Below are 15,599 nucleotides of genomic sequence, written 5' to 3'. Positions count from 1 at the left end.
CCTATTGCAGCCAACCATCAGTGTCTCTTTGACTTTCGCTCCTGACCCCTATTGACTTCTTGCCTATAGGACTTTGCATTGGGGGAGACATGTGCTTTTTTACAAAAGCAATTTCTAGTTTTGTTTACTTTGGTAGACTATTTGAGAGAATGCTTGGTCTCAATTGGTTTGGGGGCAAAGGTCAAGGTCACAGTGATCTCAAGACTGAAAACAGTTTCTGGCCAGTAATTAAAGAATGCTTTGGCAATCAGTCTTCTAAGGATTGTTGACTGTAGTCAGCAGTTGACCCCAGATGTTTATTAGGTAATTTAGTCAGTGACACAGGTCACAGCATACAGTATTACTTATCCATTTGCCTCAAAAAAGTCTTCACTGGAGCATTTGTGTTTTACAGACTGGTATTGTTTACATGGATTTCGTGGATGCATCAGTCATGCAAATAAAATTCCTATCTCTTTGTCTTCAAACATGAAATCAACAAATTCATATGCCATTAGAATAGCTGAGTTGGTCAAAACCCTAAAATTAAATAGTTTCACAGTATACCAAAGTATACTTCTAGCAAAGAAAAAAAAAAGTAACTGTTTGATTTTATCATTGACAGAGGTGATAGTTGGAGTGAACAAACATAGACTGAAGGAGGCAGAGATGGTTGATGTGTTGTGTATAGACAATGCCGAGGTCCGGGAGAAACAGATCGCTAGACTGAAAAATACAAAGGCTAATAGAGATCCGGCTAAGGTATTTGTTTATAGTTTATGTGTTGTGTATATATATTGCAAAGCAGGGTTTCAGAAATCTGCAAATTTACTGGTAGCCCATTGGGCTACCAAAATTTTAATCTGGTAGCCCGAACATTTAAGTTTATTTGGCAGTGGCCATTTCGGTTTATTTACTATGTGCTTCTAAACTACAGTGGATGGAATGATTAAATTATTAGAGGTTTTTTAGCCATATCCTCATTGTTATAAATTTTGTTCTCTTGAATAGCAATTATCATTACTCCTTTTTCTCATTTTAAAAGATAAAACTACATGTTTTTAAACTGAGAAATATTATCAGGAGTACTCCTGATAGTTATTGCAACATGGCAATAAGAAAAAGGAATGCAAATCAATTTTTATAAACTTGCAAATTCCTTAGAACTTACTAACTTAGAGCTGTATGAATTGTAATTTATTTCAAAATTATTTAAAGTTGATCCTGTTTGATTCTAAACATCTGTCTGGTTTAATAAACGGACTAGAACCGCATATATAACATCTCTCAGTTTCTTGGCACTGTGTATTCACTTATCCGAATTTATGTTTGTCCAAGATTCTGTATACTTTCTGATATTTTGCAAAATCATGGTCAATTTTTTTGCATGTTAGGCAAGTATTTAAATTGAAAAGCATAAACAATCAGTGTAAGCACTAAACTGCCTCAAAATCAAATATCTGTTCTTTCTGATCGCTCGATAAATATTGAGGTCAGCGAAATCGAAAGTACACTTTGGCAGGTGGCGCTAAAATGACGTAATTTTAAGACTGGTTTGCATATTGTTTTAAACAATACCGATCAGCGATTTTGATGTTATTGGATCAGTCTAAAATCACTCTTGCACATGTTTTTGTAAACATTTGCCTGCGGGTACGATTAAACGGTTAATTGTTTGCCGATTGTGACAGTAGGTGGTAAGATAATTAAAGCCTCGGGCATGTATCTCTTGATAAACAAGGGGATTATAGACAACTATCAAAATTATATTTGAAGACCGGATAATTGATTTCCGGGCTACTCGATACAGAGTTTCAAGGTAGCCCGGCGGGCACGCTCTGAAAAAATTTAATAGCCCGACAGAATTTTCTGGTAGCCCCCGGGCTCCGGACATGGGATTTCTGAAACCCTGTGCAAAGGTTTGAAACAAGCTGATCCTTAACCTGAAGAAAACAAAGGCTAATAGAGATAATGGTATGGTATTTATTAATGGTTGGGGACCTCCGTGACCGAGTGGTTAAGGTCGCTGACTTCAAATCACTTGCCCCTCATTGATGTGGGTTTGAGCCTCACTTGGGGCATTGAATTCTACATGTGAGGAAGCCAGCCATCCATTTGGGTTACGGAAGGTCGGTGGTTCTACCTAGGTGCTCGCTCGTGATGAAGTAATGCACGGAGGGGCACCTGGGGTCTTCTTCCACCATCAAAGCTGGAAAGTCGCCATATGACCTATAATTGTGTTGGTTCGACATTCAACCTAACAAATTAAATTATTAATGGTTGATGCAAGTTGTGTAGAAAATGTTAGGGTATTAGAGAGAGTGCTTGCTAGAGTGAAGTAGACAGGAGTCAATTCTTCAAACTAACTCTCAGAAAATGAGAAATCTTACAGAAACATATGGAAAATAATTGACAGAATTCAGGTTGAACATTTTTATCTTGAGTTAAGAAAGTGAATCTGTACTGACTGTCAAATTATATATTCTCCATTTGTGATTTTGGCACTATTAAGTTTTATCGAGACAGTTGTGCTATGAGCTATATTTACATCTGAATTGAGTAACATGAACTTGCCAAGTGACAATGTCGATCATGACTGGTCCACTACCTTAAGATTGTGTATGTACAGTCAAACTTTGTTTGCTCGGACTCGGATAATTTCAACACCACCATTCTTTGATGACTCAAACTGCTGATAATTTGAACAAATTTATCAATCCCGTTGAGTTCAAGTGAAGTTCAACTGTATTTGTATATTGCTGTACTCGTAAGCCACAGTTGTAACAACCATTATTGAATAACATTTTTTGATTGTGCCAGATAACAAGTAATTGTGTTTTTTTTATAGGCTGATGAATGTCTGTCCAATATAACTAAAGCATGTGAAAGTAATGATGGGAACTTACTAGAACTGTCTATAAATGCTGCCCGGCATAGATGTACTGTAGGCGAGATAACTGATGCTATGGAGAAGGTATGTATGGTAGGATTGTCATCATTTGTTGCAGTCATCTTTTGTGCGATATTGAAAAATTGACGGTATGGTCCAGTACATGTATATTGATACAGAATATTTGAATATCAGTAAAGTCTTTTGTTCTGATCTTTTAAAGATCAAATGGTTGGTAAATTTTGGCAACTAAAAGTAAGTGATATTTTCTGCATTAGAGTCTTATAGATACATTAATGTCTTCTTGTTTGTTGACAGTTGGCTAATAATACAACAGTTTAAATCAGTGATATCCCTAATATATAGAGGATATTTGCTTTATTGTAATTCTTGCTACAAAACCAGTGGCAGGGTGTTCCTTCCACAACTCCTCCAACTAAAATTTCTGACTTTCTGTGGATTTTAGTCCTGCATATATAGGTGCCTTGGTATACTAAAACCCAGAGAAGTTTGTCGAATTTGAGTGTCTTCAGTATCTTTCACTATTCTCCAACTCAAGATTCACTGACATTCATGAGGAGGAGTCTCTATAATGGGTAATCTTTGGCTTCTTTCAATAAGCTTTTACACCATAGTTCCAGTGAAAGATGGAAAAAACATTTAAAAAGCTCCATTAATAGATCATTTAGATTTGTGAATATTCTTTTCTTACTTTCAGGTATATGGTCGACATGTGGCCAGTGATCGAATGGTCAGTGGGGCATATAAAACTGAATATGGTGCTGAAGATGAAATATCGAAAATTATCAAGAGAGTTGAGGTAGGTAGTTGAAACATGTGACGCTCACAGATGATTGGTGAGAAAGTCAGAATTATGAAATAAATTGATAATTTTAAGTGTTCGCTAATATTTAAAATTGATGGTTTGAACAAAAACATAGGCAGATAATTCCTCTATTTTTCTGGAAAATATTGCAGCATTTAACATTGGCAATTTGTTGTATTTATCTTGCATATAACATGTCATATGGACAAAGAACAAAACATATACAAGTTACGTTCGTATGTATCCCAACTCAATACCCAGTATTTTAAGGCATTTAGACAAGTCTTAAGTATTGTTTTAGAGAACCTGATATTCCTGCAAATGAGCAACATCATTTCCTTGTGATTGAAATTTTTATAACATTAACAAACATGGTCCAGGCCAGTATCATTTCTGATATAAAGGCAAGGAACCTTGATAGGGATGGAAAGATAAGTTCCAGTCAAGCATAAATATTCTTGCAAGAAATAATGAGATTATAGTTGCCTCCACTGTTACTAATCTTAAGTCAGAGCTAGTAAATTTATTGACATTATTTGATGACTAAATATAAATGAAACTCTGTCTGGTAAATATCAACAATTTTATAGGTAATTATTGAAGGCAGTACAAAAATGTATTAATATTTTGAATTTTGTGATAAATTAAAGGTAGATTGATAGTTCAGATTCCACTCTATTAAATAAAGTCCTTGATAAAGGCTCCTTTTGGTAAAGATTTAAAAAATTCATGTTAACATATTAATTCATGAGCAGTTGATCATTGTTGCAGCGATTTCAAGAAAATGAAGGAAGAAGGCCTCGTATTCTGGTAGCAAAAGTAGGTCAGGATGGACATGATCGTGGAGGCAAAGTTATTGCCACTGGCTTTGCTGATATGGGATTTGATGTCGATATTGGACCTTTGTTTGCTGTATGTTAGATTGAGTTTTGTAACTTTAATGTATGTGGTTTTGTTTATACAACTTGTGCATAATGTTGACACTAAAAGAGACAGTACGTATATTATCATTAACCTATCTTTCACTCTGCATTAAAAGTACTATTGATGTGAGGAAACTTTGTATACATTATCATGATAAGTGGACATGCCCATATTGTCTGTCTAAATCTTCATTTCTGATTATTGTTCCGGAGTTAAGAACATTTTTTAACAGAACAACCTCCTTCAGTTTCTTTCAGTTCCCATCAGGTTGAAATGAAAGTTTGTATATGTTATCAGCATGAGTTGGTCATGAGCGTATTATTGGGACTTTCTTGTGTAATTTTTTGAAGAGTAATGGCCCTTTTTTTGACTTTGAAATATTACAGCTACATCAGAAAATTTTGTAAATCAACTTTCCTGCGGTTTCCATCCAATTAAAACGACAAGTTATACATCATCAACATGAAGTGGACATGCACATATTATAGAAACTTTCATGTCTGATGTTTTTTTGGAGTTATGGCCCTGTTGTGGACTTAGTTATTCTGTTTAGCATTTTCAGGGGGGATATGTCATATAATACTGTCACTATTATTGTTACATTCTTAGATTAAACTGTTATGTCTACCACCACACAGTGGTGTGGGAGACATATTGATTTACTCCAGTCTGTGTGTGTGTGTCTGTCACAAAGCTTGTCCGCACTCTTAAGTCAAACATTTCTCATCCGATTTTCACCAAACTTGAACAAAATGTGTTTGACCATAAGACCTCGGCCAAGTTCGATAACTAGCCAAATCGGTCCAGGCGTCTTGGAGTTATGGCCCTTGAATTACCAAAAATCGGTCTTTTTACTCTTGTCCGCACTCTAATTCGAATATTTCTCATCCAATCTTCACCAAACTTAAACAAAATGTGTTTGACCATGAGACCTTGGCCAAGTTCGATAACTAGCCAAATCGGTCCTGGCATTTTAGAGTTAGGCCCTTGAATTATCGAAAAATCGGCCTTTTTACTCTTGTCCGCACTTTAAGTCGAACATTTCTCATCCGATCTTCACCAGACTTGAACAAAATGTGTTTGACCATGAGACCTCGGCCAAGTTCGATAACTAGCCAAATCGGTCCAGGCATTTTGGAGTTACGGCCCTTGAATTATCGAAAAATCGGCCTTTTTACTCTTGTCCGCACTCTAAGTCGAACATTCCTCATCCGATCTTCACCAAACTTGAACAAAATGTGTTTGACCATGAGACCTCGGCCAAGTTCGATAACTAGCCAAATCGGTCCAGGCATTTTAGAGTTACGGCCCTTGAATTACCGAAAAAATCCGTCTGTTTACTCTTGTCCGCTCTCTAAGTCGAACATTTCTCATCCGATCTTCACCAAACTTGAACAAAATGTGTTTGGCCATAAGACCTTACCCAAGTTCGATAACTAGCCAAATCCGCCCAGGCACTTTTGATTTATGGCCCTTGAATTACTGATTGGATCCACTCATCCAGACCATCTAATTGGATCGACTCGTCTAAAACATGTAGAGAAACTAACATTTTTCATAGGGGCAGTTGTGGAGACATGCGCTTTTCTCAAAAGCATCTCTAGTTATAAGTGAAATACATTTGTTGTTTCACTGGAATGAAAATGTTAATGAATGATTTTAAGTGACCTCACACCTCATATGAAATTTACTGGTCTAAATGGTCAAAATATTGATGTTTTAGTTTCCACTGTAACTCAACAGAGTTTTGAAGTCACTTGGAATGGTACTAGAAGCATTCTGAGCATTTGAAAAGATATCTGCAATAATGTTGATTAAAGGCTGTGTTTTTGTTTTTGTTTTTTACATTGTAAAAATTCAAGTCCATGAAAAATTACAAAAATGTTTTTATTTAATATTTTATAAAAAAAGTGAAGAGAAATTTTGCTTTTGTTTAAAGATATCCTGAAACTTGTATAATTATCAATCAACAAATAAGCCAAAATGGAAATTTTAGAGCCTTTTGGTGTCCAAAATGGCTCAAGTTTGAGAAAATAACCTTACAATTTTTTTTTGATGATATACACACAATAATCTGAAAATTAGAAAAAGTCCCATTTCCACTTTTAATAGGTATTATTTGAAATAATATTTATAAATTGTGCTGTCTTACATAGAAAGAAAAGCCAAAGAAAAACTTATGTTACAGAAATAGTGGATCAAATAGTTGATATTAATATGAGACGGGCAGTCAGGAATTTCAATTTTCAAGATATCGCTGTAACATGTTTTACAGACACCACGTGAGGCGGCACAACAGGCTGTGGATGCTGATGTACATGTAGTTGGTGTAAGCTCACTGGCAGCAGGACATAAAACTCTTATACCAGAACTTATTAAAGAACTCAGGGACATGGGAAAACCGTAAGTAAATACTGAATGTTACATAATAATACTCTTAAACTGAGTTTGAAATAAGTGTTAGAGCTCTTGGAAGGCTGGTAAAGATATTAAATTGTGTAACTCTATGTTGGCAACAGTAGGTGCAATGCTGCTCATAATTTTTGTGTAAAATTAATTATAGCTTCTTTAATGACTCATCAATTTTTGTAGCTCTTGGTCAGAGATTTGCATCACACAAAAGGTCCATGACATTGTGAAACCCTATACCAAGATTGTAATTTTTCTGATTTGTCAAAAAACGTGGCTGCAAGGGGGCGTGGTCACTTCTCCTTATATGTATGTAGCGGAAAATTTTTAAAATTTCTTGTGCGAGACTGCTAAACCAAAATTAATTTCTCACACATATCTACCGGAAGTGTCAAAATTAGTTCAGTTCTTCAAAACAAATGGTGCATGAGGGTCTGGTTACTTTTCCCTGTTTGTATAAAATGGAAACTTTGAAAAAATCTTCTTGTCAGACACAACAAGCCCAATTTTAAAATTATTTTACACAAATGTTCCTTTAGTGAGCCTTTAAGGAGTTTGCTCAAATTATTCTGATTTGTCTAAAAACATGGCTGCCAAGGAGTGACTGGTCACCTTTCCCAGGGTTCGCACAGGCTTGAAAAGTACTTGAAAATGAAGGGCAGTCTTGAAAAGTCCTTGAAAACAAAATTTGTCTTGAAAAGTGCTTGAAAATTGCCCAAAGACCTTGAAAAGTACTTGAATTTCTTATTTTCTCATATGCTAGACAATTAAAATCTCCCTGAAAATCAAAAGTAAATCTTTTAGAATAAAATCAGCAAGTTTCGAGCAATGGGCAGAGCTACGAAAACGCCGTAATAAAGAAGGTCGAATGTGTTTGGGACAAAAGCGAAGCTTGGGTACGAATGTTTCGTACTTTCTGTTAGCGTTGTCTCCGTTGACTAAAATGGCGTCAATTCATCACGGAGCATGAATCGCAATTCTTACCGTAATGGGAAAGTGTGTTTTTAGCAGAGAGTGGTCGAAACGATATTCTTGGGTAAAGGAAATGAACAGTCGATATAAGGCACACTGTCGAGCATGTAGGAAGGACATCGATGTTGCGCAAATGGGAGAAAGTGCTTTACGGTCACATGCGAAGGGAGAGGGGCATAAGAAAAATGACTTTAAAAGCTTACTGATTGAAAAGATCAAGGGACCATTTGTCAGTCTGTTTGATGAATCTTTAAATAAAAAGATGCAAGAAAAACAGATGGATCTTCATATTAGGTTTTGGGATGCAGAATCACAGCAGGTAGTAACACGGTATTATGGGTCAGAATTTCTCGGACATGCAAAAGCAGTAGATTTAGTATCATATTTTAAGGAAGCTTTGCACGAACTTAACATGAAGGACTTGATTCAAATAAGCATGGATGGTCCAGTAAATAAGTCCTTGAAAACTATAAGACAGGTGCTTGAAAAGTCCTTGAATTTGACTTGGCCTTGTCTGTATGAACCCTGTTTCCCAATATGTATACAGTGTAATATAGAAACCGTTGCTTTATAAACATTTACAAAGTTGGTTCAGATTATTCTAATTCGTAATGGCTTGGGAGCATGGTCACTCTTCCCTATATGTATATACAGAGAAAACTTTAAAAATGTCCTTGTCAGAAACTACTGGCCCGATTTTGAAATAATTTCACACAATTGTTTCTCAGGTGATGCATCTGTTTCATAAAAAAATATGGCTGCCAGGGGATGTGGTCACTTTTACCTATACATGTATATAATATATAGTGGAAACTTAAAAAATCTTCTTATTTGATATTGTCCCTTAGTATTCTATGTTATCATCCCCCACAACCTCTTACACCCCACCACCCTCCCACCAAGAACACTTACACATTAAGCAATAATATTTATTTAGTAGAAAATTTTGAAATATTATTGTCAGAAAACTCTTGCACTATTCCAAAATAATTTCACAGACATTTTCCTAACTTCCTAACATAACCATCTACCAAAACTGCTCAAGCAAGTGGTAAGGGATCTAGGGCCACAATGGCCCTCTTGTTAAGTCAGAAGAAACAAGTACCTGTTGTATCAAATAAATGATACGGATTTGTGTCTGGAGACTGGAGATCAGTTTCAATTTCTAATTCACAAGGCGGTTGTACCATGAAGTAACAAGGGTTAGTGTCAGATATAATGTTATGAAGGCGCTTATTGGTGTGAATTAAACTCTTTGCGAAAACAAGTAAGAAGTTGCCATTTGTTTCTTATGAAAATATTATTACGTAAGTATTATTCTATTATCAATTTTCAGAGAGATTTTAGTGGTAGCTGGTGGAGTTATCCCCCCTCAGGATTATGATTACCTGTATGATATTGGTGTTGCTGCTGTGTTTGGTCCAGGTAAGTTACTGTTAATTATGGTTTTACAGTAAGTTACCTTCTTGACTGCTGCTTGAAGAAAAATTGTTCTGGTAGCTGGTTGAGTTATTGGTCACAGGATAACTGACTCCCCTGATGATCAAAACGCTATTTATGTGTTGTTTTGGTAGCTGTTGGAGTTATCCTCCTCAGGATTTGACTATGTTTGAGTTTATGACAGAGAACGTGGGTCTCCCTTCATATATAAATTTGGATGGTAGCCCTAAGTTGACAGTCAGTTCCACTTTACTAAATATGAAGGAATTATGCTTACCATCATGTGTAATGTGTGCACATTTTTGTGCCCCACCCCCCATCCCCCCTCAAAATTATTAGCAGAACACAGTTTCCCTTTTCCATCTGTCTGTCAGTCCAAATTTGGTTAATTGCATATCTCAAACATATTGACCTAGTCATCGAACCTCACAGGATTGTAATTCAGCATGTGAAGTGTTTTAATTGGGATCACAGCCTTGCCAGAGTTTTTGCCTTTGACTTGGTCAAACATATGCATGAAAAGGCCTCAAAGTTTGTGTCACATATATCTGATATATCTGAAAACATATTTGACCTAAGGTAGGGGACATTTAGAGGATGCAATGTACATTGACCATAATCTATCCATCTTACTTTTTAGCTCACCTGAGCACAAAGTGCTCAGGGTGAGGTATTGTGATCGCTCACCGTCCGGCGTCTGTCGGTCCACACTTTCCTTTAAACAAAATCTCCTCCTAAACCAACAGGTCAATTTTGATGAAACTTCACAGGGATGTTCCTTGGATGGTCTTCTTTAAAAATTATTCAAAGAATTGAATTCCATGGCAACCGAAAGGAAAAACTTTAAAAATCTTCTTCTCAAAAACCAGAAGCCCTGGAGCTTAGATATTTGGTGTGAAGCATTGTCTAGTGGACCTCTACCAATTTTGTTTAAATCATGACCCCGCCCCACTTGATTTTACATTGGAAAATCTTCAAAAATCTTCTTCTCAGAAACCAGAAGCCCTATAGCTTAGTTATTTGACATGTAGCATTGCCTAATGGACCTCTACTAAAATTATTCAAATCATGACCCCGGGGTCAAAATTGACCCCGCCCCAGGGGTCACTTGATTTTACATAGGAAAATCTTCAAAAATTTTCTAAAAATAAACCAGAAGGCCTAGAGCTTAGATATTTGACATGTAGCATTGCCTAGTGGACCTCTACAAAATCTGTTCAAATCATGACCCCTGGGGTCAAAATTGACCCCGCCCCAGGGGTCACTTGATTTTACATAGGAAAATCTTCAAAAAATTTCTAAAAATAAACCTGAAGGCCTAGAGCTTAGATATTTCACGTGTAGCATTGTCTAGTGGACCTCTACAAAATTTGTTCATATCATGACCCCCGGGGTCGAAATTGACCCCGCCCCAGGGGTCACTTTATTTTACATTGGAAAATCTTCAAAAATTTTCTAAAAATAAACCAGAAGACCAAGATCTTAGATATTTGACGTGTAGCATTGCCTAGTAGACTTCTACAAAATTTATTCAGATCATGACCCCGAGGTAAAATTGACCCCACCCCATGGGGTTTCTTGATTGTACATAGAAAAACCTTCAAAATTTTCTAAAAATAAACCAGAAGGCCTAGAGCTTAGATATTTGACATGTAGCATTGCCTAGTGGACCTCTACAAAATTTGTTCATATCATGACCCCCGTTGTCAAAATTGACCCCGCCCCAGGGGTAACTTGATTTTACATAGGAAAATCTTCAAAAAATTTCTAAAAATAAACCAGAAGGCCTAGGTCTTAGATATTTGACATGTGACATTGCCTAGTAGACTTCTACAAAATTTGTTCAAATCATGACCCCAGGGTCAAATTGACCCCGCCCCATGGGGTTACTTGATTATACATAGAAAAATCTTAAAAATTTTCTTTAAAAAAGAAGCAGAAGGCCTAGAGCTTAGATATTTGACATGTAGCATTGCCTAGTGGACCTCTACAAAAGTTGTTCAAATCTTGAACCCCCAGGGTCAAATTGACCCAGCCCCGGGGGTTACTTGATCGTACATAGGGAAATCTTCATAAATTTGCTAAAAATAAACCAGAAGGCCTAGATCAAATCAAGACCCTCGGGGTAAAATTGGCCCCGCCCCAAGGGTTACTTGATTGTACATCGGAAAATTTTCTAACAATCATCAGTTTGACATTTGAAACATGTAGCTCATATCATGACCCTCTTGTTACTTAGATCTATCTCCCTTTCTTGAATATGCCTCCCGATTTTGTGTCTGGACTGTAACTTTGTCATTCATTGATAGATTTGCCCAAACATTTACCCAGATATTACATAATCTGTTACCACATACATTTAAATGAAGCTGTATGGGGGCTTGCACCTTTTCAAAAGTAGTCTCTTGTTTTGAGCTAATTTGACTATACTTTATTCTGTCATTCATTTGAAGGGAGCATGTGTCCTACAGTCTAGATATCATTCTTAGCAGTGTTTCTTATGAGAAGATTTGACTGTTTATTTACCTTACCACCTACATTCAGCAAAGATATTTTGATTTTTGTCAGTTAATGTCAGATATTACGGGGGAAAAACTGAAAATCTTAATATTCGTGCTGAATGAAGTCGAAAACAAATGTTTTTTATCTTACAGGAACAAGGATCCCAGATGCTGCTGAAATGGTTGTTGACCTCCTGGAGTGTAAAGGGCCAAATAAAAGACAGTCAGCAGCATAAAATACCATTAGATAATAATGATTACCTCCTTAGAACATGTTGGAAATAGTAAAATACTCGCGAAATGTAGATGACAGCTTCCTAGGCAAATGATAGAAAAGATGTAGGAGTCATGATACATACAAAATGGTTTCTTTAACTGATGACACATTGAAGCATGTAGCAGCCCCCAACCAGTTGGTCAGTTTTGGAGATGATAAACCAACATAGAGATTATGTTTCAGCTAGTGATTTGTTAAAATATTAAGAGATAAATAGACTGCTGCTGTGTGCTCTCTGGCCATAATGGAATACATAGTGCAGGGATGGCCCTAGTGCCATTCTGAAAATAGGTATGGCATTATAGCCACGTTTATTTACCTTGTAGAGTTATATAATATTTTTGTACCAGCGTCAGAAGTGCAGACAGACGTTAAAAACAGAAGTATACCAGCGGTGTTCTTTAGCACACTGAGCAGGGCCTTTGTATTTATGTAATTTTAATGTGAATGTGTTGCTATTTATGCTAATGTCTCTGAATTAAAGCTCTTATCTTTGTTATATGTGGAATTTTGTATGAATCATGCTCCAGTGGCTTTATAGTGAAACTGTTGGCAATATTTCCCACTGATTGTCCCTTGTCAAGGTAGATTTGTTGTTTTGATCATCAAACTGGAATAAGCTGTGTTAGTTATTTACTTTTTTTGCCATATTTCTGAATGTTGAATAAAATTCATCATTATATTTCACTAAAAAAGCATGAACCTTTTGTTCTGAATTTTAGATGAGGTTTACTTGTATAATCTAACGCACTGTTAGAGTCTTAGAGTATGTCACAAAGTGGCTGAAAGCAGAGTCTGTTTTAGTGATCAAAGCATGATAAAACCTTAAGGTAGTGGACTGGTTAGCAAGCAGTTTTGTATTCTCTTCTTATTTCAGTTATTTCAGTATTCTACTGCAGTAAATGTACCAGCAATGGTTTCTGTTGAAACCAGGAAAAAGCCAAAATAATGTATGGGGCAAACGTAAATTTCTGAAATAATAATTAAGGTACAGAGAGGATATAAAATGCCAAAATTACTTATTGACAAAATATAAATTGCCCAAATAATGTACAGTGAAAATATAAAATGTCAAAATCACATTGTAGAAATGGTAAAAAGCTGTATGGAAAAACATTAAATGCCGAAATAGTATACAGAGAAAGCATAAAATGCTAAAATCACATATGGAGAAAATGGCATTACATGTCCACTACCTCAAGTGTTCAGTATCAGTTATTATATGTAAAAATATTTAGCAATACGGGTTGAACAAGTATGTTATATTTTATAGTGTACTCTGAACAGATGATCTGTAATGAGCTTTTGCTGTATAAAAAGCTTGTTTTCGTATAATATGTTTAAGACAGTAATGTACATGTAATGTTTTATGCAGACTGCATTTTGTGCATTGTTGTCATAATGCCTGATGGTAAAACATGGACTGATAAGTCCTATTGTTTGTCAGCCTCTTACTAAGACCTTTGTTGGTATAGTAACTTTATTTTTCAGTGACTACTTCTGCTAATACGAACATTGTCATTCATTGTACAAGTTAATTTTTAGAAATTTACTTGTTTCATATAACAGTAATATTCCATAGAGATTATCCTTGTTAGCTCAGTGTAGTTATGTCAGTAATTTATTGTTTTATTAAATAAATTTTTAAAATATGTTTTTAATGTTTGATTGTTTTCACTGTAATGTATGTGATTGAAAGCTGTAGACCTAGACATTTCAGAAATATTTTCAAAATGAATTTTGTGTTATAAATAAAAATCGGAAAAGTATAGATCCCGCAGAAACACCAAGCACAAGGCAGACAGTGAAAATTGCAGACTTGGTTTGATTGAGTCTGTTCATGAGCAGTAGTGGAAAATGCAATATATTGCCCAAGCCCCACAGCCCTGGCTTAAGCAGCTTTCAATCTTTAAATGAGTTGAAATCAATGATCCTGAAGGACCAGAAAATATAGCAACAGTGTTGATTCTATGGAAGCGTGAAAGGGCCATCAGATGCTAATACATTTTATTACACTACGACCCCGGAAAGTTGTATTTTTAAAAAGAATTACTAGCCTTATGTTCTTAACTGACCTGTAAACCACCAAAAAACCACCAAGAAAAGTAGGGGTAAACTTTGTCTGACAGGTCAGCACTATGGAAAATCTTCCAAGCTGACAGCTAAAATGTGCATGGGTATGAACACGAGTAAAAATGTTTTACATTTCTGTAAACTCCTTAAAAATGCTACCAAAATGTCAAGTATAGGTCCACAATGAAATAAAAACAGGAACTGGCATACATAAAACATGAAAATAACATTAACTTGGAAATATAGGCATAACTATAGTAAAAGAACCAGTGTGGGAGCCATCTGGTCTACTCGCATAATGGCAGACAGGTTTTTGAACACTGATTTTTCACTTGGCATGGACACAGAGGTCTAAATTAAAACTGGTTTTTGTTTGAATTACATTGGTAGATTTATTTTTGATATTTTGGTAGAACAAATGGGAGAGGAGGTTGTATTTGGTGAAGTGAAACTCAACTTTAGTACAAAGAGTACTTCCAGGTCACAGCAGTGTGATTTTGGTGTGATTTTACAGTAAGCAAATGTGACGTGAAATCATGACCCCAACTATTCTCTTCATTTTATATCAGTTTTATCATAACTTTTTACAATGAGGTAAGGATTTGTTCTCTGAAATGGGTCTGGCTATGCTTGGTAGCTCTTTAAAAAATGTCAGTTTTATGTAGAAATATTTACTGGTGTGTGATCTTGAGGATCGTTTCTTTCCGCCATTATCCGATAGCCTGGAAGTGCTGCTTGATTACCTATTTAGTTCCATTGGACCTAATAATTTTGGTCAAGTTCGTTATTTATTCAAATAAGAGATAGTATGTCTAGAGTTATGTGCCCTTGTTTACCCTTCACTACGTTTACAGTGAAGTATTTGCATTTCTTAAACGACCCTACAGCTGAAAATATTTAATGAAAGGTCACTGACTCAAATTGTTTTTTGCTTCAAATAACAGACGTCCAATTCAGACCTGAATTACATATTGTTATTGAACATCACTTTTTCCTGCAGTAACTTTTTCATTCTGAAAAAACTCCTCAATTAAAAGAAATATTCAAAGATTAAAACCCATCGACAAACTGCCATATCTGCATCTCAGTGGGGTATATTGGTTTCAGATTGTCTGTCTGTCCGTAGACACAATCTTGTGCACACCCGACTCTATCCACTTTACACAATTTACTATTATACTACATACATAGAGTCTGCATATGCAATCTTGTGCGCACCTAATCTCCCAAATCCATGCACACAATTTAATGAAACTTAACGCATTAAGTGATCAGTAGTAACCCAAGTTGTGCATGGTGCATGCTAGG

General features: G+C 35.9%; 1 protein-coding gene across 1 annotated transcript; it reads left to right on the top strand.

Moving 5' to 3' along the window:
* Nucleotides 1–198: 198 nt before the first annotated feature.
* On the top strand, nt 199–13,872 carry LOC128553324 (methylmalonyl-CoA mutase, mitochondrial-like). The gene is made up of 7 exons (XM_053534459.1): nt 199–741; nt 2,828–2,953; nt 3,588–3,689; nt 4,467–4,607; nt 6,895–7,022; nt 9,337–9,425; nt 12,095–13,872. The coding sequence occupies exons 1-7, from the start codon at nt 469–471 to the stop codon at nt 12,175–12,177; spliced, it is 942 nt and encodes a 313-aa protein (XP_053390434.1). The 5' UTR covers nt 199–468; the 3' UTR covers nt 12,178–13,872.
* Nucleotides 13,873–15,599: the final 1,727 nt, after the last annotated feature.

Source organism: Mercenaria mercenaria, unplaced genomic scaffold, assembly GCF_021730395.1.
Source record: "Mercenaria mercenaria strain notata unplaced genomic scaffold, MADL_Memer_1 contig_3705, whole genome shotgun sequence".
Taxonomy (NCBI): domain Eukaryota; kingdom Metazoa; phylum Mollusca; class Bivalvia; order Venerida; family Veneridae; genus Mercenaria; species Mercenaria mercenaria.
The sequence above is the reverse complement of the archived record's forward strand: the minus strand, read 5'-3'. Positions and strand labels throughout refer to the sequence as shown.

What these genes read in the sequence shown, in the direction of transcription:
- LOC128553324 (XM_053534459.1), top strand. Translation starts at nt 469, where the DNA reads ATGAAATCAACAAATTCATATGCCATTAGAATAGCTGAGTTGGTCAAA. An exon ending in TAACTGATGCTATGGAGAAG is followed by an intron (nt 2,954 to 3,587) that starts GTATGTATGGTA and finishes TCTTACTTTCAG; the next exon opens with GTATATGGTCGACATGTGGC. An exon ending in CTCAGGGACATGGGAAAACC is followed by an intron (nt 7,023 to 9,336) that starts GTAAGTAAATAC and finishes ATCAATTTTCAG; the next exon opens with AGAGATTTTAGTGGTAGCTG.